General features: G+C 40.1%; 1 protein-coding gene across 2 annotated transcripts in view; it reads right to left on the bottom strand.

Moving 5' to 3' along the window:
* Positions 1–16,333: 16,333 nt before the first annotated feature.
* Positions 16,334–26,640, bottom strand: part of TOX3 (TOX high mobility group box family member 3) — an 85,646-nt gene continuing 75,339 nt past the window's right edge. Inside the window, exons 4-7 of one of the 2 annotated variants that reach the window (XM_029911752.1) lie at positions 24,426–24,695; positions 22,381–22,608; positions 20,445–20,558; positions 16,334–18,178 (exon numbers count right to left, since the gene is read on the bottom strand). In XM_029911752.1, coding sequence (XP_029767612.1) covers positions 17,441–18,178; positions 20,445–20,558; positions 22,381–22,608; positions 24,426–24,695 — 1,350 coding nt within the window. In that variant the 3' untranslated portion in view covers positions 16,334–17,440. The remainder of the gene's footprint in view (positions 18,179–20,444; positions 20,559–22,380; positions 22,609–24,425; positions 24,696–26,640) is intronic. The other variant, XM_024208733.2, reaches the window with a different exon arrangement.

The raw sequence follows: 26,640 nt of genomic DNA, 5'->3' as shown, positions 1-26,640 counted from the left end.
GGGATAGAGAGAAATAGCTGCTTAACAGTGAGCAGGAGAAAAAATGCTGGCCATTAACACCAAAACACATCCCTACTCCCCTGAAAATGTCATGGATGTTTAGGGATGCAATTTGAAGGGAAAAGGTTGTGTGCGCGCGCATGGATTGTACGCACAAATCGGACAAACTGCACATGCTAACTAGCCAAGGGAGTTAACTAGCCATTTGTATGTACAACTGTTGCAAATTTGTCTTTTAATGGCAGGGCAGATAGTATCTTGTTTCCCACCTGGCAAACTATAAAGATCTTATAAGAAAGAAGGGCTGAGCTGAGTCTGCCAGGATTTGTGCCTGTGGCTCCAGGAAGTCTATTCAATGCCAATGGTTTGACCACTAATCCTCCCACCAGGAGACCTGCGAGACCTTAGACTGGAGACCTGTGAGAAGTGTCTGCAATCTGCGGAACCAGAAGATGGAGTTCGACCTTCCTGTTAGGGCAGTTAGCACTTGCAACCAGTGGACATACAAGTGTATGGGTATGTCCATGTCATGGGGTGCTCCACTCACCACTTGTCTGGCACCTCCTCCTGATCATTCTGGGGATTAGCTTGAAGTCAACACCCTTTTCCTGGTGTCACAGTCTCTCTCACAGGTCTGCAGCTTCTCTCTCCTCCCAGGAACCAGTGTCCTCCTCATGACTCAGACCTCCAGCTAGGTCACTCAGTGTTTTGCCCCCTTCTGGGATAGAGTTCTCCAAATTCCTTGTCACTCCCACAGTGATCCAGGCAGTCTTCCAGTTCACTGCCTCACATCTGGTCTACACCACGCCCTCACTGGCTGGCAGGAGATCCCAGGCCAATCCATTACAGGGACCCTCAAGCCAGCAGTTCTGGGCTTTTACTTCTCCCAGTTCTCACTGCTCTTTCCCTGGGCTTCTCCCTACAACTCTTGGTTTCCCTGCCTGCCCCACTTTCTCTGGGAGTACCAGCTCCAAACCCTCCTCCCTCTTCCAAAGGAGAGGCTGCTGCCTACACCTCCTTTCTCTGCAGCAACCCTGTCTGTTGCCAGCTTCCTAGGCCCCACCTATTCCCACACAGCTGAACTCACCCACACAGCTGAACCTGCTTGCAATCAATTCCCTGCTCCCTGGCTCTCCCTGCAGGTGCAGTCTGTGGAGTTAATAGGCCACCTTAACCCCTTCCAGTCCTGTGTGGGTGGCCACCTCACCACAGGGCAATACTCATGTTTCTGTGAGGAAAAAAAGCACGTGAGCAGCATAAAGCAAGTTGGCCCTTCCTGCTAAATAGTTTCCTGTGGATGAAGTAATGGCTTGCCACTTAGTGCCAGCCAATGGGATATGCCCTGTAGAACTATATGCCCTGTTTACCTAGACAGCAGATTGTGTCACCTGTCTATATTAAAAGGCAAGGCTTTGGGCTGCTCTCAGGCATAGTTGCCAACTGTCTAATCACACAAACCCGAACACATTTGCCCCGCCCCCTTCCCCAAGGCCACATCCCTGCCCTCACTCACTCCATCTCTCCTTCCTCCATTGCTCGCTCTCCCCCACCCTCGCTCACTTTCATCAGGCTGGGGCAGGGGGTTGGGGTGCGAGCTCTCGGCTGGGCCGATCAGAGTGTGTGGGGAGGCTCCGGGCTGAGCCTGGGGCAAGGGTACAGGAGGGGGGTCAAGGCTGGGGGTGTGGGCTCTGGGAGGGAGTTTGGGTGTGGGAGGGGGCTCAGGGCTGGGCCAGGGAGTTGGGGTGCAGGAGGAGATTTGGGGTGCAGGCTCTGGGATGGAGTTTGGCTGCAGGAGGGGACTCAAGGTTGGGGTGAGTGATGGGGTGCGGGCTTTGGGTGGTGCTGACTTCAGGCAGCTCCCAGAAGCAGCAGCAGCATGTCCCTGTGGCTCCTAGGCTCAGGGGCGGCCAGGCAGCTCTGCGCACTGCCACACCTGCAGGCACTGCATCTCCCATTGGCTGTGGTTTCCAGCCAATGGGAGCTATGGAGCTGGCGCTTGAGTGGGGGCAGCACACGGAGATGCCGTGGCTGCCCCGCACCTAGGAGCCAGACTTGCTGGCTGCTTCCAGGAGCTGCACGGAGCCAGGGCAGGCAGGGATCCTGCCTTAGCCCCGCTGCACCGCCAACCAGACTTTTGGCCTATTAAAATCTCCCAGATTGCTTTCAATAGCTACCAGGAGATTGAAGCCGATTCCAGGAGACTTCCGGCCAGTCCAGGAGGGTTGGCAACCCTACATTAAAATAACTAACAACAAAAGATAAATCTCCATTACTTTCGTAATTATTTAAAAAAATGTGACAGATCAATGTTCCCTTTCAACTAATGTAATAAGAATGGGAAATAGTACAATTGTAACCCATTCTCATTACAATCATTAAATTATAATCTTGTTTTCCTCCTTGCAGGCCTTATTCACAGCAACTTGCAGCAAATCAATCAGTAACACTTCAAATTAAGCTTCTTAAATATTCTTAACTATGCATTTAACATGGATGTTGAAAGCCAGTGATTGCATGGTATACTATTTTGTCATTCCAAACTTTTTGTTTAAGGACATGTGACGTTTTAGAGTATATCCATGATCAAATATACAGTGAAGTTCAACCGAATTACTGCTCATAAGCTTAGCGCCAAACCTTAAGGTATGCAATGCTGGTCTATGCATGATTACACAGTAGAGGTGGGATTTTCAAAAACACTTAGCATTGGCCTAACTGTTCCCACTGAAATTATCTGGCGGTTACCATTGAACTTCAATTGGAGCAGATAAGTGCTTTTGAAAATGCAACCCTGGTCATGATATTATACATTATATTTTTTTAAAAAAAGAGCTGAAGGTTAGGCTGCTAAATAAGTGCCTTGATTTTCAAAGGAGTCCCATGGGAACTGCTGGGTGCTCAGTACTGGGGGTAGGGGGGAGAGAGCGGAGGAAATCAGGCCACACATTTAGGAGTCTAACTACAGACTCAGGATCCTAACTATAAGCGCCTATTTTTGCAAATCTTGATCATAGGAGTCAGCCACCAAGTTCAGCTCTTGAACCAGTTTTGAAGTTCCCCAAAGGTAGAGTGGGCTTTTCAATGGGCTTCGGTTTGGATCCTTAATATCATCATTACTATTTCTATGATACAATAGAAGATCTGGCACTTTATGGATAACTGCGTTGTCAGCACAGGGATTTAACCATTCTTAAACACGTGTCTAAGTGGGTCTTTACCTGAAATGGCAATAGCTATTTAGCCACTAAGATTTTAAGTTTTGCCTCAACTAATTTTTGACCCAGTTTAATGGGCCTGAAGAATGTCTTTCTTGCTGTAGCTTGCAGATTATTACAGCAAATAATCATTAACAACCCCGTTGATGTGCAGGTGCAGTAACCACCTTTGTTAAACAGCCGCATCTAAGAAGATGCTGTGATTCCATGCAAATAGCTAGGAAGCTCTCACCAAACTAAAAGAAGTTTAAAAACGCGTGGTGTGTAATCGTTAGACGTGCCTTGCAGATACCGAGGCATGCTCTCTCTATAATTGCAAGATGTATAAAAATTATAAGTAGAGGTTATGCTGTTCAAAATATTTACATCAAACCTTTTTCTTAAAAAAAAAAAAATTCTCATTGCTTAAAACAGACTATATATGGACCAAAAGTGAGACACCCTATTCTAATCTGTATCTCATTGTGGGGGTCATGTGAACAAGTGTCAGTAACTTGCAGCTACTTGCCCTTCCAAAGATGGTTGGGGGTCCCAGCTAGATTTCAGGTACATGTGAGGACAGTTTCTGAAGTGGGTGTGGGTGGAAAAGATTGAGATTTCCTGGTCCTGAATATCTTCTATGGTAAGACTGATTCAACTTTGTGAGCAGATAATATAATTTTTATAACTAATGACAGCTTATCTGCAGATGTCAAGATAATGCCCTGGCAAATGTCTCAATAAAACCTGCTTCACAATGAAACAATATCAGCACAGTATTAATTCTGTATCCCAAAATGCTTCAGAGGTCAGTTAATCATTTATACAGTGCCATAAAATTACATGACGCTTTGCCAGCGTAGAGCTGGAGTTTTTAGTCCTGAGCTGCAGTTGGTGCAACTGAGGGACAGGGTCAAAGCTGGTTCTAACCCTGGCCTGGCTAGAGACCAACATGGCCCTCACCTAACAGAGCAGCAGCGTAAACACTGTTCTGAGTTGTGCCAGTTCTTTTATTTAGTAAAATGATGAGAGCAGAACAGTTTTGCTTCACCACTCTCTCAGGGTCAGACTGAGCTCCAGTGAAGTCAATGAGAGAGTCTTTCCACTGATTTTGGTAAGTCCTGGATCAGACCCCCCATAAGTAGGTAAAAATCATGGAAAGTAAATCATAGGAGGAAAATAGAACATGACATACGCTAGTGGGTTAATGAATTTTTTTAAATCAACTATTTGCTAGTTCACACAGGAATCACCAACCCTTCTATTACCAGCTGGCTGAACAATTGTGTCTCAAGGCCTAAGTTTCTTTCAGTGACCAACAAATGTCAATCACAACAATACTTCACTCCTGAGCTGCAGACGATTAGCCGCTCATCCTTTGCTTTTCCGCATCTGCGACCCAGGAGACTATTGCAAGGGAAACACATAGTTATCAGCACTTTAACATTCCAGACTTTAATTAATCAGCAGTACTAATAACCCCTCAGTTCAGCTTTTCAAGAAATCACATATTTAATCTGCCTCTTTTGCTTTAACAAAACCCCATCTTAATAAACTTATTTTCATTTCAGTTTTGGATAGAATAATCTTCAACAGTCACAAAAGAGGCATAACATGAGATTTGCCACATGATCTATTATCCCTATTTTTGGCTTCTGAAGAAAGGACAGTTGCAGTCCTCCTCAACCTCTCCTGTTAAATCTTAAATCACATCCCTACTGAGGGACCCACTTCAGCTTGGACTTAATTTTAAGCATGTGCTTAAGTTTCATTGAAGCCAGGAGGAAGAGGATGGGATTGGGACTCTGGCACCCAGAGATGGGGGCCTGAAGTGCATGACCTTCGCACTCATCCTTGGGTTCGTTACACATTATAGGCCATTGGTGTGTGTTTTAGATCTAAGTGGACTGGGGGGCAGCATATTTGTTTCTTACTGTCAAAGAAAATGAGAATGTACTTAAGCTAAGCACATGCTAAATTACTGTCCTGAATAGGGACGGATTCCAGCACATGGCTTAGTGCTCTCCTGAATCAGGTCCCCTAGATAAGGCATGCCACCATATATGCTTTAGTGTCACTATCATCCATCACAAAATTACCAAGTTGAATATTTACCAAAATATGTCACTTTTTGGAAACTATTCAAAACAATTCTCACTGCAGATGTGTTATTTGGAATGGTTTTGTTTTTCTAGGTATTCCCAACCAAACATGTCAGAGGAGCCCCATTTTTCCTTCATCCTAGTAATTCCTATTTTAATTATCTAATATCACTATTTAGTAGCACCTATGGTCCAGCCATGATCAGAGACCCATTGTCCAAACAAAGAACAGAAGATGATCCCCGCCCCCAAGGAGTTTATAATCGAAAGTCAGGGGAAAGATAAACCAACACCTAAGAAACCAACTGTTTAGAAATACAGAACTTGTCAGGCCACAATTCCCTGCCCCCCTCTCCCCCATGGTTGCCTGCCATAGCAGGGAAACCAGACTCCATTACCCAGTAGGCTCCTTCCAGGCCCCTGTCCTATTACCATGTTCTAACCGTAATCTTACAGGTGCCCCATTACATTTGGTATGCTCGGCGATAAATTGGTCCTTCATAAATTCTTCATTGTAGACCTATGACCTTTGGGGTCAGTTTTCAAAGGCACAGATATAAGTTGAGTGCTCAAGTATCAGTTGTTCCTTTGCCGATCTTGCCCTTCAGCTTATATAGCCACTACATAGTTCTTACGAAACCTTTCCCTGTTTGTTAATTGCAAAACGATTTTCAGTCTGGGATACTGTGATGTCTGTGTGTGCATTATAGCTCCTGCCACAATGCGGCAGATACCGGAGCATATTCAGCACTCGGTTGAGTGAAAAGCATAGCAGCACCCACAAGGCAGCCAAAGCCCATGTACAGCTCCATGGCAACAAATGGATCCTTTCAACTTGTGCTCTTTTCTCTCTCAGTGAAAGCTCTTCACAGGTACCTCCTATAGCAGTGCCTTTTCTGCAACTAATGCAAGAGAAGTGAGTGGGACTAAGGAACTGTTCACATACCTACCAGTGAGGAACTGCCCGAGCAAGGGAGGGTCACAGCCCCCTTTCCAATTCTAGCATAATGTAGAGCCAGGCAAGGATCTACTATGCAGACCGAGCATCAGACACAGGGTCACACACTTCTCCTCTCACAGATCCCATGCCGCTCCTTGTCCCCAATATGACCCCTCCATGTGGGAGGCCTAGGTTGGCTAGAACTAGCCTGGCTTTACACCACCCCAGGAATCACAAATGGGCTCAGGCAGTCTGCCTGCTCACTGCCCTGCTGGTGCCATTTCATCAGCAGCCAGAACAGGAGTCCAGACCCACACTCAACTCCAGATGCTAGCTCAGGGACTCCCTGGTCAGCAGCCACAGCCCACACTACCTATGGCTTACTGCTTTTCCCCTGAGTCTTCTCCTACTATCTGACTCTCCCCATTCCTCTGGGCTTGTCAGTCCTAAACTCCCGCCTCTTAGGGAAGAGCTATAGGCAGGCTAGCTACTGACCTGTAGCACCAAAACACCACCCTTCTCCCAGAAAGTATCTACAAACTAGCTCCCCTTTCCTTACGTCTCCTGGGCTTTATACAGACCACTCCTGTTCCTGCCCAGCTGAGCCTCATTTAATCAGCCCCTTCTCCCTGGCTCCTCCTCCAGGTGCAGCCTGGGAAGCTAATTGGGCCTAATTTACCCTCTCAGGGCCAGTGTGGAGAGTACACCCTGTCACACCCACTGTATAATAGGTATTCACTTCCATAACAAATGCATATACACTGGCCATGAACAGATTCAGGCTGGAAATTAGAAGGTTTCTAGCCAGCTGATGCGGGGTGTGTGTTCCGGAACAGTCTCCCCCTAGGAGCTGTGGGGCCAAACAACTTAATGAGATTTAAGAGCAAGCGGGACAAATGTATGAGTGCACTTGTATGAGGGGGTTGCTTGTGATGGTGGGGAGTAGCGCTCGGCAGCCCTGGGGCTCACTTCTGGCTTATGTGTCTCAGGTGCCTGGCTGGCAGATTTTCCCCAGGGCAGACTGGTAGTGACAGGGTTATCTGGGTATATCTCACAATCTTTTCCCTGCCATTGCTGGAGCTTCAGGCACTAGTGTGTCTTGGTCCCTCCTGTTCTCTGCCTGTAGCACATAACAGTCTAGTCTCCTGTGTGCTGTAATTCTTTGGTCTAATCTCAGGTGTTGGGTTTAGCGTGCAGGTGCTTGGTGGCCTGTGATATACAAATCAGACTAGATGAGCTGTTGGTCCCTCTGGCCTTAAACTCTATGAGGCTATTCACCTGAGAGATGCACAGGGGATGTGGTTGGCACCAGCCCTTTCTCCCCCTCACCAACCCTTCAAGTTACTATCTGAGTTGAGAAAGCTTAGGCCAGCACTTTTGCCTATTGGCATATAAAGGATTGAGTATCCTCATTCCCAGGTTAGCCAAATCCCTTGTTCAATTAGTAAACACCATAAAATACGCTGTATATTTTAAGCAGGCACCTCTTATTGTTAATAACTATTGTTGAAGTATAATTGCAGTGTAGTTCCATAAAAATGTAATATAACAGTAGCATAATCCAATTAAACAATAGTAATTGCGAATGATTATACAAAATCTCAGTCTTTTTTATGGCTATTTCTAACAGTGAGCTTGTGTACACTATATAAACACCATCTGTAGAAAACAAGACATTCAACTACTATCTGAATACAGATATATAAAAATGTATCAATGGGAGCAAAAATGTGAGCATAAAGTTAAACAGTTATTTTCTGTAACTTCCTGTAATCTACATTAAGTCAACAATTTACCCCTTTAGATTCACTTTCCTGCTTCATTGAATCCAGGCTTAGTTACTTCCACCATTTTCTGTTTACTGGAGAAATCTATATACACAAGCCCTGAATCTCTAACTCCACCTCCACCAAGCTTTTCCCCAGTATTAAACATCCTTAATTTGCACTCCTGCATTCTGGCCCACGCCCACTCTATGTGCAATTATGATTAAGCACTAGAGGTTGACACAGAGCAGTGGTTCCCAAATTTCTTGCAGTGAATAGCTTTTGAGGTGTTTTAGTAGCAGGCTGCTAGTTGTGAATACCAAAGCAGGGTCTTTTCCCTCTGCAGAGGCCCCTTCCTAAGTATAAAGAACAAACAATGAAAATGAAAAGCAATAAAAAAAAAAAAAAGACTCTGGGCTCTGAATGCTTTTTAGGGTCAAGCACTAAAACCTTCTTTGACAGCTACACAACCCACACTTGTTCTCCTCAAGAGAATTTGACCTCAAGTGAGGAATTGAACAAAGAGCTTGTTTTGTCTAGAGTAGACAAATACGTTGTTCTAACGCAACAAACAAACTTCAGATAAAACACACAGATAAATGACAGGAGGGGGGAAAAAACTCCCAGAGATGAAGCCTCAGTCTGCGAAACCCAATTTGTGCAAATTTAAAAAGAGAAAATATTTCTGATTTCATTTGACTTTGTATGCACAGCAGAAGGTTAATCAAACTAAAGCATTACATTTCTCCTTTGTTATTGAGTAACCAAAGCCAAGTAACATCATTTTACTTAATGTATTTAAATTATGAATATTTTCCCAGATGCTCTACACAGTCACTCTACAGATTTCACTTGAAAGTTGTTTATATGTGAAAGCATAGAGGGTTGATACAAACACTTTGCTGTGATAACAACACAGCTCATTTCATTTTCTCAGTTCAGCAGGAAATTACTTTTTTCCCCTTGGAATTCTCTCTCTCTTTATAAAAGAATAATTCCTGCATAATTTGAAATATAAGTGTGCTTTTAAAGGCTGCACTTTTGTGCCAGCTTTCACCACAGGCCTAGGGCGACCAGATGTTCCGATTTTATAGGGACAGTCCCGATATTTGGGGCTTTTTTTCATATGGGCTCCTATTACCCCTCACCCCCGTCCCGATTTTTCACACTTGCTGTTTGGTCACCCTACACAGGCCTGATCCTAAGTCCACTGGAATCAATGGGAGTCTTTTACTGAGTTCTCTGAGCTTTGAAACAGGCCCCAAGTACATTAGAAAACTGCTTTTGATGAGCCAGATTTTCTGCTATCATAACTCCACGGATTTCAGTGTTTCAATGGTATTACACCAGCAGAAAATTTGGCCCAGTGACTTACTGGGTGAAATCTTGGATCCATAGAAGCAATGGGAGTTTTACCATTGATTTCAGTAGTGCCAGGATTTTACCCACTGACTAATGAAGTTAAAACTGATTATACCATGGGCTGATCCAGCACCCACTGAAGTTAACGGTTAAATCTTCCATTGATTTCAGTGGGAACATGATCAGGCCTGAGGTCAGAGTACCCCATCTAGGCAGCCAATGTCACCCTCCTACTAAGCTAGTATTCTCTGATGTGTTCCTTAACTGCGCTATGTATTCTAATTCTGAAGTGGATTCCCCATGACTATCTTGCAAGCAACACAGATGGAGCAGTGGAGCTACACATACATTCGTTAATTAATTCACATTGGTCAACTGCTTTGAAAATGAAAAGAACTAATTGGGACAAATTCAGCCTTGGTACCACTCCACTGATTTGCTCAGAACTGACCGTAAGTATTATTAAATTTTTATTGTTATTCTTATTCAAAGTTGTTTAATTTTTACATGCCAGCTAGCAATCTCTGGCCAGATTTTCCTAGGCGAGGGGAAATTATTTCATGTATTGTGTGTGAGAGAGAGAGAGAGGGAACAAGGTTGTCCAATCACTTATACACCTCTACCCTGATATAATGCTGTCCTTGGGAGCCAAAAAATCTTACCGCGTTATAGGTGAAAACGTGTTATATCGAACTTGCTTTGATCCGCCGGAGTGCGGAGCCCCGCCCCCCCAGAGCGCTGCTTTACTGCGTTATATCCGGTCGCATTATATCGGAGTAGAGGTGTAGTAACACCAGTATTCTGAAACTGTGTCACCATGAGTTCCAGGCCTCACTTTTTCATTGCAAATGCACAAAACAGTCTTAAACCTATCTGTTACAATAAGATATAGGGAGAAAGTCTATACATCATCATCATCACCATTATTATCTGTATTCCGGTTGTGTCCATAATGGGCTAAACACTGCTCACACACTAAAGAGACAGTCCCTGCCCTGAAGAGGCTATAATCTAAAATGACAAAGTATAAAAGGTCAGAAGGGACACAATGAAATATATACACATTTTTATATATTTTATATACATTATTCTCATTAATAAATACACACCAGCTATAGCTAGCTGCCTCTCCCTTTTTGGCCATTTTCTTGTAGCCATCAAGACAGAAATGGGTCTTGAAGAGGGATTTGGAGGGAGAGAAGCTTCATGGATCAGTTTCAGGTGGGCCTTCCATGTAGTTTGGAAACAGGTGCCCGGACAGTTGTGGGAAAAGTGGGTGGAGAAGGTTGTCATCACTGACAAAACAGAGAGGATGGTGGGGAGAGCTGGGATAAGAAAAAGAACAAAAGTAGGGAGCAGCAGCACTGGAGAGGACCTTGAAGGTTAATATGTAAAGCTTCAATTTGATGTAGTTGGTAGCACCACTAGTAGGCTCTGTAGTATAGTATGACTTTTTCTCACTCTGCCACTTGGATGTGTCACGATGCTGCTCTTTATAGAGCTTTAATCCTGCATCCACTAAAGTCAATGGCAAAGCTCTCATTAATCGCGGTGATGCAGGTTTGGACCCTATAGAGGTTCTTTTTCATGACAGTATCTCAGTACTCAGTAACACCAGCCAGCAGTAACAGCTGCAGAGGCATTGCCGTGCACCTCTAAGTCAGTGTAGGTAGCTAAAATGGAACACACTGCAAGTTTACAAGGGTAGGACCCAGGCTGTAACTTATGTATTTACTTTGGCACTTCTGAGAGTGACACAGAGAGCACGCACCTGCATACACATAGATGAGGGTGGTGATACCTGACTGTAAATTTATTTTGGATGTGCCAGGCCGCTTGCTGTTTTTAATAAAATTATATCAGTGTTCAAAAGGCCTAGATATCACAGATATAATTTATTGATGTAAGCCAAAATTTTCAAAAGTTGCCGATTTTCAGATGTGCTGGACACCCACAGCTCCAGTTTAACTGGAGTTAGGTGCAAGGTGCCTTAAGTTGAGTAACCAAAATCACAGGCTATTTTAAAAAAAAGGCTGTATCATACCAAGTAGGTACATTTTGTGAGGTTCACTGAAAGCCAGAAGAAACTTCAAACTGAGACACTTCAAATAGGCAATTATGAAAGGTGGCTATACTTTAGTATACAGAATTTATTTTTTCATTGCTTTATGTTAATGACAAGTACTTGTTTGCTCTCTGTGCACCTGGGGCTGGGTTATTAAAAAAAGAGCTCCGACTTTGAAGCAACAATACACTTTGAACTTTTCAAATATCACCAGAGACTATAATGCTGCAGTGTTTGGAATATATATTCTCCTCATCTTCATTTTTGTAAAGTCTCTTTATTCAGAATTTAAATATTTGGTCAAGACAATGTCTCTGAGAACTGAGACTAATACCAGTACGAGGACAGACTTTTCAGACCTTTGCCACAGAAATGCAAAACTAACACTGAGCATGACTAAGCATGCAAATAACAAGTTAGATGGTTATTTCACTTCACGGTTGTGACGTGTACAATCACTGTACGAGCATAAAACGTAGGTGTATATATTTGCCTGCGCATTTGCAAATGAGGCCCCGGAGTGGTTTGGAATAGAAACTAAAAAAAGGAAAAACATCAACATGGAAAAGTCTTGTTCTTTCATTTCTTGCTCTCTGTTATCTTCAGGATGTTATTATTAGTTATTGAAGGACTATTTCTGTAAAAAAAGATACATTTTTCAATTAGGTTTTAATCCAGCAAAGCATTTATGCAAATATGTAACTTTAAGCATGTGAGCAGTCACGTCAATGAAATTACTACTCACATGCTTAAAGTTACATATGTGCTTTACTGGATCAGGGCCTTGGGCTTGTCTACACAGAAAAGTTGTACAACTTTAACTATACCAGTATAGTAATAGAAGTCCAACTACACTAGTGTGGACGCAATTATACTGATACAAAGGTGTTTATATGAGTATAGTTTATTCCTAAGCCTTCTACCAATTTAATTTTTTCAGTTAAAAAAAAAAAATCACATCTCTGGTGAATGCAATTAAATCAGTACAAAAACTGTGTGTAGACCGAGCTGGTGGTATAGAAGTTGAAAAAGTTAATACTCTGTGTGCTTGGACAGAAAACATTATTGAAAATATTTCCTCTCTACTCTGTAGTAGAGATAAATAGAGTGTTCATCACAGGTGTTTAGTAACTGTCAGAAAAGCTCATCCAAAGCAGTACATCCTTGTTAGATTTTAGTATTTTTTAAAAAAAAAAGTGTTTCTTTTTTCGGTCCCTCAGATGCACCTAGCTATCATGAAACCCAACCCTCCTCAACCTTCAAAACCAGGAATTCATTGGCGGTTGAAAACTCTTAAAATCCCTTCAACTGAAAAATGCTTCATTTTTCAAGCTTTTTCATAAGCAAGCAGCTGACTTAAGAACTGTTTGTTTTTTCTATCCAGTGGCACAGAAAGCCAGTGATTGATTTTCGAGGGTCGCAACTGCATCGCTAACTTGTGCGCCGCACATCAAATGGCCAGTTACACATCGAACTGGGGCTTTGAAAGTGCAAGCACAATAACAGAATAGGCAATTTAGGCATGCAATTGCATATACATTTTGTTCACACCTAGGGCCAGATCCAGCCTTAGTGTAGCTGCTATGAGTTTTTCCATTTTGTTCTATTTATTAAAAGGTGCATCAAGACGTTAATTTCTTTGAAAATCCGACCCCATCACTGCTGCCAGCACTGATTGAATCCAGAAGTCCTTTGCTCAAGCTATGCTCCTCCAAAACCAGTTTGCATGGCTAATTTGAATGACCATGTGTTAATGGCTGGTAAGTGACGTACAGTTAATAAAATATCCTCCCTGTTACTAAGCAGGAAGACACCTGTGCACATATATGTACCGAAAGATTTTCTGAATTTTTCTGGCTCTGCTCTAGTGATCCTACTACCAGGTAGAACAAATTCTTTATTTAAATTTCACAGGCAAACCAAAATCCAAACCAACCAAACAAAAAATAAAAATCAAGGGCATTTTATTTGTGCCAAAATGCTGAATCTGTTCTTTACCAATTAGATTTGTGAATTATTTTCTTCTTCTGACGGTTTAAATTGTGTATTTTGAGAATAGTTTGTTCACAAACAGTACAATTATCCATCTACTTAGTCTATTAATGCAGGCGACTACTGAGGGTGCATTTTCCTGTAGCAGCAAAACTTAAAGTGTACCAAGAGACTACAGTGATAAATTACATGTACATGCTGTGTCATATCCAATTCACTCAAATTGACTGTGCACTGCATTATGCTGTTAGTGCATGGAAGATCAATAAATATGGAGACAATCCAACAAGGCTTTCTCCATTCCCATCCAATTCTAGTAGGTCTGAGACAGATCATGCTACTATGATGTGTATGCTGCTGCTGAAGGGGGCAGGTGGTGCATAGACACCATTCAAACTTGGCCTATTCAATCTAAACTCCTCTAACTCTCCATTCATGCATAGCAAAACACCATCTGGTCCTATTTTGCCTCCAGCAATCACAGCTGACCAAAAACGATAATAACAGCTGTTGCAAAACAAAAGCCAAACAAAGGAGAGAGGGAAAGGTTAGAATGAAGTCCAGTGCTGAAAAATACTCCATGAAGTGAGAAATGGAAAAGGAGCCATTCAAATGTCCAAACCCCATTGAAAGGAGTCAGCGCCAGACTTCTGGTTAAACTTGAGATATTTAATCCATCTGGCTAGAAAAATCTTCAAACCACAATGGTCAGGTGATAATATATAGTTGAAATTATGCTGCATAAAGGTATTTAAAGCCTTTGTTCTCTGAGTTGGAAACTAATGACCCCGTGTCAGCTAAAAATTAAACCTCCTTATGTTCTTTCATCATGTGTCAGCCTAGGTTAATGTGAAAGTAGAATGTAGTTAACTGGGGTGATAAAGTATCTAAAACCTTGGGAAATGAAGGGGGTAGTTAAGTACTTGTTAATGATAGGAGTAAAAACTTTATTTAATAGGTGTATGACACCAAAATCATTAGGCATATTTCCTGTATGAATTGTATATTAACAGTTGTATTTCTGACCTGTAACAGCAAAATTATGTACTCAAACCTGGAGCATATGAATGCTAACTTGTACAATTTGAAACACAAGATGTTCTGCAATATGCTGTTGTGGACCATGTGAAATATAATTTTGTAACAAGTAGGGGGAAAAGTATTTTCCATGACTCAAATCTTGACATTTAGTATGTACAGTTCTGCTTAATGATTAATGTTTTTAACTGCAGTAATTAAAGCTATTTTTCCTGGAATTGACTATCAATAGTTCAGCAGCACTGAATCAAATGGGATACCACCCAGGATTTATGAAATCATTTAATGAGCGTAATAACACCTGATTCTAACTGCAAATAGTTGAAAACAGACTTCAGTTGTAATTAACTCTTATTACTAGTGACATTTTTCCAACAATACTTCATAGGTCTTCAAAATGACAATTATAAAACTAATACACAATTACTGTCACATGGAGTTTAGCAATTATTTTTGAAGACAGTTGTCTAAAGGTTTTAAAATAGCCTATAAAATGGTTCCCATTGTTATGTAACGTTGGTTAAAACTGACACAGAAAAATCTCTCACTGTCAACCTCTGCTGTGACATTTCTAATGCATGCAGACTTCCTCATGTGTGGAATAAACCTTCTCCCTCCCAGACGTAATTAGATATCATAGTAAGACTATTTCAAACACTGGTACCTGTCAACTAACACCTATTATGAAATACTTCAATTTATACATGAATTTTTCTGCTCCAAGAAATCTATAAATTTATAATTAGAATATCTTGCTGTTCAATATTTGTACATAATAAACAAAGTGCCAGATTATGAAATATTGAAAGCTGAATTCATTATTAATAACTCACAACATATAGTAAATCTTCTCACAACTATAACTGCAACTTTTTAGGAATCTATATTCCATTTTGTTGGGTTCTGTCCTGAGCGTAGTAGCCATGGACTCCTCTAACATGCTCATTCTTTTCAGATTAGGATTCTGCTCAGGCTTGACACTTGCTGTTTTTAATTTTCATTTTATCATAAGCAGTTTTAGATTGTTGCCAGTGGTAATTTGCAATTTTTATCAAGACCTCTTCATTATAGTTTCTGACAGGACAGATGCTGTAATTAATCATGCAAGACAACTGGGGATAGTGGTCACAGTGCACTCATAGTGCAGCTATTACCGGGAAAGAAATCAGAGAAAGAAAAAAAAAAAGTTCTTTTCCTTCTCCAGAATAAGAATGTATAAAAAGCACCAGCATCTTGACACTACAGTAGAAGAAGATTCCAAACCTGCCATGTGACATGCTTATATTTTTTACCCCTATATATCACTCAGTGCTCATATGCTAAAATATGCAAATAAGACAAATAGAGATAAGCCTGAATCACAAAGTTCAGGGGTTTTATATCCAGGGTTTTGAATCAGCCTGTTACAGAACTATGGGTCTGTGGCAACGAAGTTCAGGGTTTTTTTAAATCCAGAATTTTGACTGAGACCATTTTGAAATACTACTAGTCTGCCTGATTCTGCTACCTCGTCTCCTCTAGTAGTGCCTTTGATATTATGCAACATCTGTGTATTGTGAATGTTTTATAATCCCACCCTCTATACCCTGCCTGTGCAGTTAGTCTCAGAGACTGTAAACAAGTCATATGCTGTTCTTCACATGTTTTAACGAGGGCACTTGTACATATACCAGAACTGATCGTATACAGTACCAGCAAACTGCACAGTACCTAGTTAACACAGGGTGCTTGAGAAAATAAAAATCTGAAGGGAGAATAAGTAAGTTTTTAAAGACGGTACTATTAAAAGTGAACACTTTCTTCTGGTTGTTGCATCAAACACTTCCAGTCCACTGGTTTTACTGAAATGTGTTTATTCTATAGCAAGATAAAAGCATTTATTTTAGATAAGCAAAATACAAACAACTTAATTGCTGCTATCATAACTCATAAAAAAGTATAAAACAGCTTAAAAACACAATAAGCAATGTAGCAATTAATAGTTCATGTTACCAGTGTTTACATTAAAGCCTCATTTATGAAAACTTTACAACACATGATATGAAAAACTTACAACTTTTAAAGAAAATATTTACATTGATTATTCAGATGTGGAGCTTCTTTTAAATATTCTACTGGTATTACAGCATATTAAATCCTCTTGCATTTTTTAATCTCAGTTTTTGTAATAACAGTTTTATTTAAGTGCATTTCCCTTTTAAAAATACAGTGTATTAAATCTGAAACTCATCACTTAAACACAGAATATAATATTCACATTTGTTTTGTAACTGGAATTAACATAATAGGGTAACAGTGTCGATATATATTTTGTTACAAAGTATGGTACGTTTATTTGGAGAAATCAAAGTGAAAGGACGGGTCAACCATTTAAGTTTAGTCGCTTGCATTTGTTTTTCTGAAGACGTGTAGGAAAGAAAAAAATAAGAGCTTTGGCAAAAATCTGATTTACATTATTTTCATGACAAAAAATGCCATCAACTACTCATGTCATACAAGTGTGATTGTATGAAATCCAATCATCATTTTACAGGTAGTTACAACTGTGCTTTTAAGGGTTTCATGAGTTTAAACTGCCTTGAAGTGCATTACTCACTTTTAGAGAAAGAAAGGTTACATTATATAACTCCGAAAGGCCATTTTGCAGTCATAACATCCAAGTATTTATTAGGCCATTTGATTCACATATTGTAGGTAAAGCTGAAATAAATTAAAAAGGCCATCACATGAAAAGGAGCACAGCTTTTTTTTTTTTTTTTTTTAATTTTTTTTTTTTTAACAAAATGATTTATAGTCAGCTAAAAGATGATACACAGCTACATTGTAGTTCTTTATTGCCTATCTAATAGACACTTTAGAGGATCGTTTGATCTGTTATGCATCTCTGCATAACTACCATCAACAATTTACAGTTTTCAGCCAAATATGGTTTACCCCACCCCCTGGATAAATGCAAAACAATGTTGCAAGAACATTTATCTTCAGAAAATACTAACCTGCGATAATACTTGAGTCTGTGTTTGGGGCTGTATTTGTGACTGGTGCTGCTGAGATGCTGGCTGAGGGCTCCCAATGGCAGGGATGGGTGAGGTCATCTGTGAGGCGACAGGGGAATGCTGCTGAGGAGAAGGCTGGGACTGGTGTTGCATGTGTTGCATTTGCTGCTGCTGCATTTGCTGAAGCTGTATCTGTTGCAGCTGCTGTTGCATTTGCTGCTGATTAATTTGCTGGTGAAGATGCTGCTGCTGCTGCAAATGTTGCTGCATGTGGTGCTGAAAATGCTGCTGTTGCATTTGTTGTTGGATTTGCTGATGCATTTGATGCTGATGTAGTTGCTGCTGCTGCATTTGCTGCATCTGTTGCTGCTGTAGTTGTTGCATCTGATGCTGCTGGGTTTGCATTGAAGGGCTTACTTGCGATGAAGATGGTGTTGCGACCATATTTGTTCCCATAGAGCTTATCAATGGGGCTGCAATGTTTGCTGGCATGTTTGGTGCAATGGTAACAGAAGCTACAATCTGATTCATTGGCAGTCTCATGGTTAAAGGTTTTGGAGCGATTGCCCTGGGAAGGGACTGTTGGAGAGTCTGAGGAGATGCAGACACTGTTGCATGTTGAGAAAGAGGAGTATTCAGCAGAAGAGAGGATGACAAATTAGTGGACGCCAACGTTTGCTGAACAGACCGTATTGTCTGGGCTTCAGCTGATTCTGCAGCCGCCTGTGTTTAAAAGAGAAATTCAAGAGCTGATATTGGTACAGAGAAGGGCATTATTATCAGGCTCACAAATTATATGAAGTCCCTTTCTGCCCTCATATACTGTTAATGGAAACAGCTTAACATGAAGTAGAAAAGATAATTCATCCTAAGCAGTCTTACAGTTGTTATAGTGGTTCATGTAGCAGATATGAGTCACAACACTTCGTAGAGTTTGCACAATACAGCCAATTTCCTTTATTGAACAGCAGTTTCAATAGATCTATTGTCTCATTTCTTATTTCTTCCTTTTTAAATTAAATCTGTACAAGATAGAGAGGCTGGCAGGAATCCTGGCTAAGAGTTACCCAGATCAATTTAAGGGACCTCACATTTTTACAGGGACAAAAAGGGGTGCTGTTGATGTGGAGAGAAAATCCAGAAGCTGCCAAGGAAAGAGAGGGTTTTTTTTTTTCTGGAAAATATCAATTAGCAGGGAGAAGAGACCATTAGGGCTCAGATTCATTGATTCATTCCATTCTGCATTAATCCACCGCTCTAGCTGGTACCACAAGCAACTAAAGTTCTGATTCTGACAGGAAGCTAAATTCTGCTCTCCCTGAACCCTTGCAATCCTGCTAAAGTCAATGGGATTGCATGGGGGAAGACCTGAATTTAGCCCAGCGGCTTTAAGATAAATACCCACAGGGACATCATGGCACAATACGTTGCATACTTGCATATTTGTTTTCTACAAAACTTTCCTGTGACAGATGTGAATGGAATTACATGATGACACGGCACTGAAGGCAAAACCTCTTTAACTGACTTGTAGAGTATGGTTCTCAACAATTTATTGTCATTAGTGTACCAAGTTGGAGTTCTTTACAGATGATTAAAGTCTAAAGGGATTTCAATGAGAGTTAGGCACCTAAGCATTTTTGAAAATCCCAGTAGGTGCCTATCTGCATCTTTAGGCACCTAAATATATTTAACAATCCAGGCCTGTTATGCTGACCAATATTGTCTCATTGTTTCTGTGTACTCTCCTGTCTGTCTATATCCATCTGTTCTCTTGTCTTATATGTAGATTATAAGCCCCTTAGGATAGGGACCATCTTTTTGTTCTGTGTTTGTAAAGTACCTAGTACAATGGGATTCTGGTGCATGACTAGGGCTCCTAGCCACTACAGTAATACAAATAAATAATAAATAATAATTTTGGTGCTTTTGAAAAGAGGATTAGGGTAACATTTTCAGAAGTGTCCAAGTGACTTAGTGGCCTCATTTTACAAACCCTTGAGATAATAAAGAGCCATATCCTGCAGACAATATAACTTCAGATATAGCTCAAAGTTTTCAACTACTGGTGTTGTTTTGATATTTGTAATCTGAATTATATGAAATGCTCAACACTTTCTCTTCTGCTATTCATATAAGTGATCTTGAAAGCTGGTTTTCATCATTTTCTTGTACTGTTTCCTTATGTTTTATTGTTGGAGTTAGGGATTCTGGCTACTTCTTACATAAGAATGCTATAGGCTGACTTTCCTCATACACCTCTACCTCGATATAATGCTGTCCTCGGGAGCCAAAAAATCTTACTGCGTTATAGGTGAAACCGCGTTATATTGAACTTGCTTTGATCCGCCGGAGTGTGCAGCCCCGCTCCCACGAGCACTGCTTTACCGTGTTATATCAAAATTCGTGTTATATCGGGTCACATTATATCAGGGTAGAGTTGTATTGCAAGTTAGGTTTTATAATTGTATTTCTTCTAAAGTACTCAGTATGGATCCTGGTTGTCCATTTGCAGGTACTTTCTAAATTCATAGCCACAGTGTATTTCTGTCCTTCAACAGCAAGAAATACACAGGTTTCATCACAGCTCATCTTCCACCCTGCCCCATATCCAATATATTCTGTGTCTTCTTAAAAAGTGGGTACTTGGAAAATTCTGCAAATAGCTTGTAAATCTGAGTATTTAAAAGTCAATACATTTCTAATGACCAAATTCTACTTTTACAAACTGTTGCTCACCATAGTGACATGTATTATTTTACTTCTAAAAATAACCCAGAGACAAGGTGTGTTTGCATAGTTATTATCTGATATTTATTACTGTGATTTTAGGACTATGAAAAATGTTTGTGCAAGAATTAAGCACAGAATGTCATTTGAGCTGTTATACCAAATGTTTCAGGGCTATATTAAAGGAACTCTGGGATTCTAGATTTATTTTTAATCACATGACAAAATTCACATTTAAATCACCATTGCCAAACTCTACCTTATGTTTGACTGAAGTCACCATCAGGCTTACCTTAGAAACCAGACTAGCTCGATAGGCAGCAAGTGCCTTTAGGTATTCTTTTTTGGCGGCTTCCGTTTTCCTTTTATATACCTGTTAAAGACACCACAATTAACACCAACTTCAGCTTATACATTTTTCACCATAAAACACCACTTGCCCGAATAGGGTCATGCTTGTAGACATGCAAGGAAATTAAAGATATAGTCCTGCTTTTCAGTCTATTCCCCCCCCCCCCCCCCACACACACAGTTATGTGATTTTTCTTCTCTTAAAATGTTGACAACTAGCCTTACACTGAAAATTATATTACCTTACACTGTACACTATCTACTCCTGTAGATGAACATCAGTTTTCAGCTTACTGCCTACCTGTTTGGATTTTAACCATGGTACCCTAATGTTTTCCTTTGGTAATCCTTGTTATCACTAATCATATTATTGTTCTATGGCTGCTACAAATTGCTATAGTGAATGGTCTTAGCTAGTGGTCAGTACTATTAAGTATGACATTTCTTTCAGCAAGATGTTTCCTTCTCCATGACGTGATTTCCAGGCTTGTCTCACCTCTATAGGAGCTAATGCTGTACTAAGACCAATTATCAGGGAGATATGGCAGGAGTGCAATTTCAAGGGCTGGTAGAAGAGAAGAAGATGAAATTAAGTCTGCAAAACTAGTGAAAATCTCCAGGGAGTGAAGATCTTTTTTAGGCAGTATGGGTGAAGATGTAGAAAAACATCACACTCTATTAAGGGTCGGATTTTGAAAAGTGTGCAAAGTTGACCTAACTCAATTCCCACTGACTTTAATTGAAACAGAGTTAAGCCAAAGCTGAGCCATCTGTATTTTTGTGTATCTCATTTTCAATATATGGAAAAAATTCACCTTTAAACTGCTAACATTTAGCAGGCTGAAAATCTTCCAAAGAAATCATACACTGTATGTCCAAAACAAGAACCGTTCATAGCTTGCCACAAAACTGTTTTCCAAATTAGGGAGCTTAAGGGGTGATTGGAGATCTCAGAATTGAGAGACAAAATATACTTTAGGATCGGGGATTTTAACTTCACTAACCATTGAAAACTAGAGCAGTCACCATTAAACCAAAACCAAGTGAATCAGCCACTTTACATGGTAGCAGGTGCTTTGTAACAAGAGGCCAATAAGTATGCCTCTCCCTTCTTCACATTGTTCTGCTTATCACTAAGGGGTCTATTCTTCTATCAACATGCAAACATAACTTCCATTAACAATAATGGGGGTTGCGCAGAAGTATCAACAGGAGAATAGACCTATTATTTTCTCAGTTCATGCATAGGAGTTATGTGGATATGGAGAGGAACACAACCCCTAAGAAAGAAGCGCTAATCTCTGAAAACTCATTCTACTGTACTAAGTTTTAAAATGAGCTATGAATAACATTTCAAACACTAGGCTGATATAATGAGGCACACAGGGTTGGCTTCAAAGGTTTGAAACCAACAATCTTTGTAACAAAGGTTCGTAAAGAAGACCAAAGGAAATGGCAAATGTGTTGCACCTTCCCTCCTTCTAGTCTAAATTTTGAGTAATGTAAAAAGAAAAAAAGCTTGACAATATATTATTTAAATTATATATAACAGGGTACTGGGATGCCATCACCCAAGCTTTCTCCAAACTGACCTGTAAAGACTGGACTTGATGGTAACGGTTATCTACATGAATTGATAGGACATCAAAGTTCGATACCACCGTCAGACTCCTATAACATGCTGTTTTGCGGTCTGCTCCTCAGGAAATGTAAATCAGCATAGCTCAGTGGAGCAACATTGACATACACTAGCTGACAATCTAGCTTCTGCTATTTACTTAGCAGGATTGTCATTTTACTTCTCCTAATATACTATTGCATAACTGCAGTCTATTCTTTATTACCTGTTTTTGTTCTTCTCCTAAACTGTCCCACATAGATGCTACTATTTTTGAAACCTCTCCAAATGTAGCATTGGGGTTCTGCCCTTTAATTGCAGCCTGTGTGTCCCTGAAGAATAGAGCATATGCTGACACTGGCTTTTGTGGTTCATTGGGATCTTTCTTTTTCTTCTTCTTTGGAGTCTTGGGCTTCTTGCCAGAATCTGGAGCAGCTCTTTTTTCTCCAGTAGCCTAAGAAACAACAACAAAAATCATTGCCTACACGGTATATTCACTTGAAATATAATTAGGAAGATATATGTGTCTATGAAAAATCCTCAGAAGTTCTATTAAACAACAAATGAATAAGATTAATGGACAGGTAATGTTTTAGAATCCTGTTGTGCAACCCTTACTCCTGCTGAGTAGAATTAACTCAGGCGTTTAATCCCATTGGCCTTAATGGAACTAAATGTGTGTGTAATAACTATTCAACATGACTAAGGGTTGCAGACTCAATCCCTTAAGTTTTGGATGGGAAGAGCATGTCCTGGATATAATTTCTATAAAAATTAATACAGGATACATTACATATTTTGTGAATTCTCCATGAAAGAATAGATTTCAGCAACAGAAACTCAAAAATAAGAAGCTTAGGGGCACCTCCTAGTCCCTTGACTAAGCCTGTTAACTCCCACTTGGGCCAGGGGTTACGAATACTTTCCTCTGGCTACAGAGCAATAGTGGAGTCATTCTTCAGTTGCTACAGAGCTAGAGTGAACACACACTGCTATCACTCTCCAACTCCACCACTTCCTGTGGGTTGATGGGTGGAGAAGCAGTGAACTGATGGATCCATGTAGTCATCAATTCACTGCCAAGGATCCTCCCTGAGGCTGGCACACAGGAGACCCTCCCGAGGACCCCTCCAAGAGTCACAGAGGGGGCTTCTTACAACATATATGTGCTCCTTACATTCTACCCCATTCTGTTGTTCTAGGGATACTCTGTGGCAGCAGAGGGATATGGTGAAGAAAGGACTTTCTCCATAATAGTCCTGTGGCACCTTATAGACTAACAGACGTATTGGAACATAAGCTTTCGTGGGTGAATACCCACTTCATCAGACGCAGTGGGTATTCACCCACGAAAGCTTATGCTCCAATACGTCTGTTAGTCTAGAAGGTGCCACAGGACTCTTTGTCGCTCTTTACAGATCCAGACTAACACGGCTACCCCTCTGATACTTTTCTCCATAATATTGCTTTGGTATATGACAACCCTATCCTGCAGAGCTTTCACATGCACAGTTCCCATTGGTTTCATCAGGAGATCTGCATGGGTAGTACATGCAACCCTAACCCTTAAATAAATTCTCATTGCTCAAATATTTGTATTAATTTCAGTTGATCTGACCAGAATAATTCCTTTGCTAACAGGTCTATTTAAATCTCAGTGGAAATGAACTCCAGGCATACTAAAACTTTCATAAAAAGGGAAAGGTCAACCTTTATTTCTAGCAAAATGCATGTATATTTTAATATACGACACTAAAGAATGTTAAAATGTCAAAACAGTTATAAGATAGCGTAAACTGACTGATCACGTCTATAAAATCTGAAATTTGTCATAAAGAAATAGGCCTATACATACATATATACATACATACATGCCTAAGATATCCTCCTAAAATCACTAAAGAGCTATACACCTCTACCCCGATATAACGCTGTTCTCGGGAGCCAAAAAATCTTACCGCATTATATTGAACTTGCTTTGATCCGCCGGAGTGCGCAGCCCCGCCCGCCCGGAGCGCTGCTTTACCGTGTTATATCCGAATTCCTGTTATATCGGGGTAGAGGTGTATTATGTACACTTCAAAAGCAAATATAATTTTACTAAGTAAAGAGGTCACCCAGATCTTATGAATATTGCCACAATCATATACTCCACTACTGAAATATCTGTATATTTTACCTGGCCACATTGCAGTGAAGTCAGCAGTTCTACTGCTACGTATTCAAAACTATATTATATCTAGTCATATAATAACACATACTATAACTTACTCTGTTTGATTCATCTGCATCCTCTTCATTTATAGAGCTGGAAGGGGAAGGAGTTGCTGATTTACTTGCAGGAGGTGAAGGAGAAGTATGTGGCAAGCTAGTGCCTCCTAAATTTAGTCCCAGCTGTGCACTTAGCTGAGACTGGTTAATGGTGGTTAACTGACTAGGAGGCATAATTCCTGAACGAGCAGCATCCGTCATATGAACAATCGATCTCATAATCAAAGAATGATCCTGGCGATACTGTGAAACTTGTGAGTGGCTATGATCCTAAAAAGCATGGAAAAAGCAAATATTTAGCAGCGACCATAAAATAATGTTATGGATCATTTTAACATCTTATTTAGTTGACACTGTCAACTTGAAATCTAGTCAGTTTAAAAAATGAGCTAAAAACAGCTTCAGGTATAACACCTTCCCCAGAGTTCCCCTCCCCATTTTTGTGGCATTACGATCATATTTCCCTATTCTTTAAAATGTTTTCCACCTGTTGTTGCTGTGCAGATTGCCACCACAAACAACAAGGGGAAAAGACTGACTGACTGTGCAGGGGAAACATTGAAACTGACTAGACACAAATTGCTGCTATCCACGCACCAAGTAAACAAAATGGAAAAAAAAATAAACATTTTCCTCTACTGAATGGCAACTCAGTTATTACATAGCTCTTATTTGTAACCAGCATAGGTAAAGAAATAATTCAGACTGAAGTGGAATCTAAGTTATTTTAAGCAAAGAACCTGCAGAGTCTGGAACTCAGACATTGCAGCATGCTAGTGCAGAGTTCAAATAATTCAAATCACTGCTAAAAAAACACATTCTGCAGGTAGCCTACAAAAAAGTAAATATACACAGATAAAAATAAAAACCAAATAACTAAGTACACATGGAATTAACAAACTACGTCCTAATCATCAGTCTTATTTTTCTTGCATATTGTGTCTCTGACTCCCACAGTTTGTGGGGTTTTTTGTCTTTACAGATCATAAACTCTTGAGGGCCAGGACTGCTTTCTTATAAATCTGTACAGTACCTAGCATGTTTATAAATAACAATAGAGATCCAGAATGTAAAATGGACTTGAATCTGTCTATGCAGAACTAGGTTTTATTATTTGTAAGTATATAAAGAAGATCAATATTCCATAAAAGAATATTTAAAAATGAAAGAAAAAAAATGGTCATTTCTAGACCACACTTAGTAAATGGAGAGAATAAAAATCTCACAAATTGATTCAGAAATCTGCCTAATCTATATTGTTCAAACAGAGGGAAATGCAAGAAGTAAATTAGATTCTGAACATTTTTTCAGTGCTAATAATCTACATCATAATTAGTTGCACATGAAGGAATACTTAAAGAAATACAGTAGAAGCTCAGCAAACTGCAGATTCGTGAAGTGCTCAATTTACAGTCCATCTCCAACTTCCCTGCTGGGTGCAGAGCTTACTTGAAAAACTGGCCAGAAGCATCTCAGTAGGACCTGATAAGTGCTGAACTTATTTGACAATCTGGAGCTTATTGAAGTGCCTAAATAAGGCTGAACTCTTTCAGAATTGCCTCCACAGAGTCTGACTAGAGCTGGTCAGGAATTTTCAACAAAGCATTTTTTCTTTTCTTTTTTTAAAAAGTCAATTCACCAAAACCAGTAGTGTTTATGAAACAGGTTCATATTCAACAAACCTCCTGACTCAAAAAAAAAATGTGCCAAAAAGTTTCAGAAATGGTCAAAACATTTCATGTCAACTTCTTTTAAATTAAAAATTCAATTTTTTTTCAATTTGAAACAACTTTCATTTAGAAATTTAAGATAGACTTAAAAAAGTTCACAATCAAAACAAAATATTTAAAAGTTACCAAAATGAAACATTTCAATGGACCTGAACCAAAAATATTTTTGGTGCACAATTTTTTTTTTTTTTTTTTTTTAGATTTTGATATTTTGTTCCATTTCAAGTCAGGAAAAAATTTCAATGTCTCAAAAATATTCATATTATGGGAAAACCATTTCCTGAAAGCTCCAAGGTGTGAAAATCTGGCCCTAAGTGCTGCAGGGGTTGGTAGTGGAAGGTGATGTTCATTCAACTTTCCATCCTCCTCATCTGTTGGAAACAATTGTTGTAGAAAAATTGTTGGGCCTAACCTTTGGTTGGATCAGGTAGGCCTGTATTTTGGCTTGGGCCAATTGTGGTCAATTTTCCACAACACAAGATTGC

The sequence above is a fragment of the Terrapene carolina genome, unplaced genomic scaffold, assembly GCF_002925995.2.
Source record: "Terrapene carolina triunguis isolate 2854851 unplaced genomic scaffold, T_m_triunguis-2.0 Scaffold130, whole genome shotgun sequence".
Taxonomy (NCBI): Eukaryota; Metazoa; Chordata; order Testudines; family Emydidae; genus Terrapene; species Terrapene triunguis.
The sequence above is the reverse complement of the archived record's forward strand: the minus strand, read 5'-3'. Positions and strand labels throughout refer to the sequence as shown.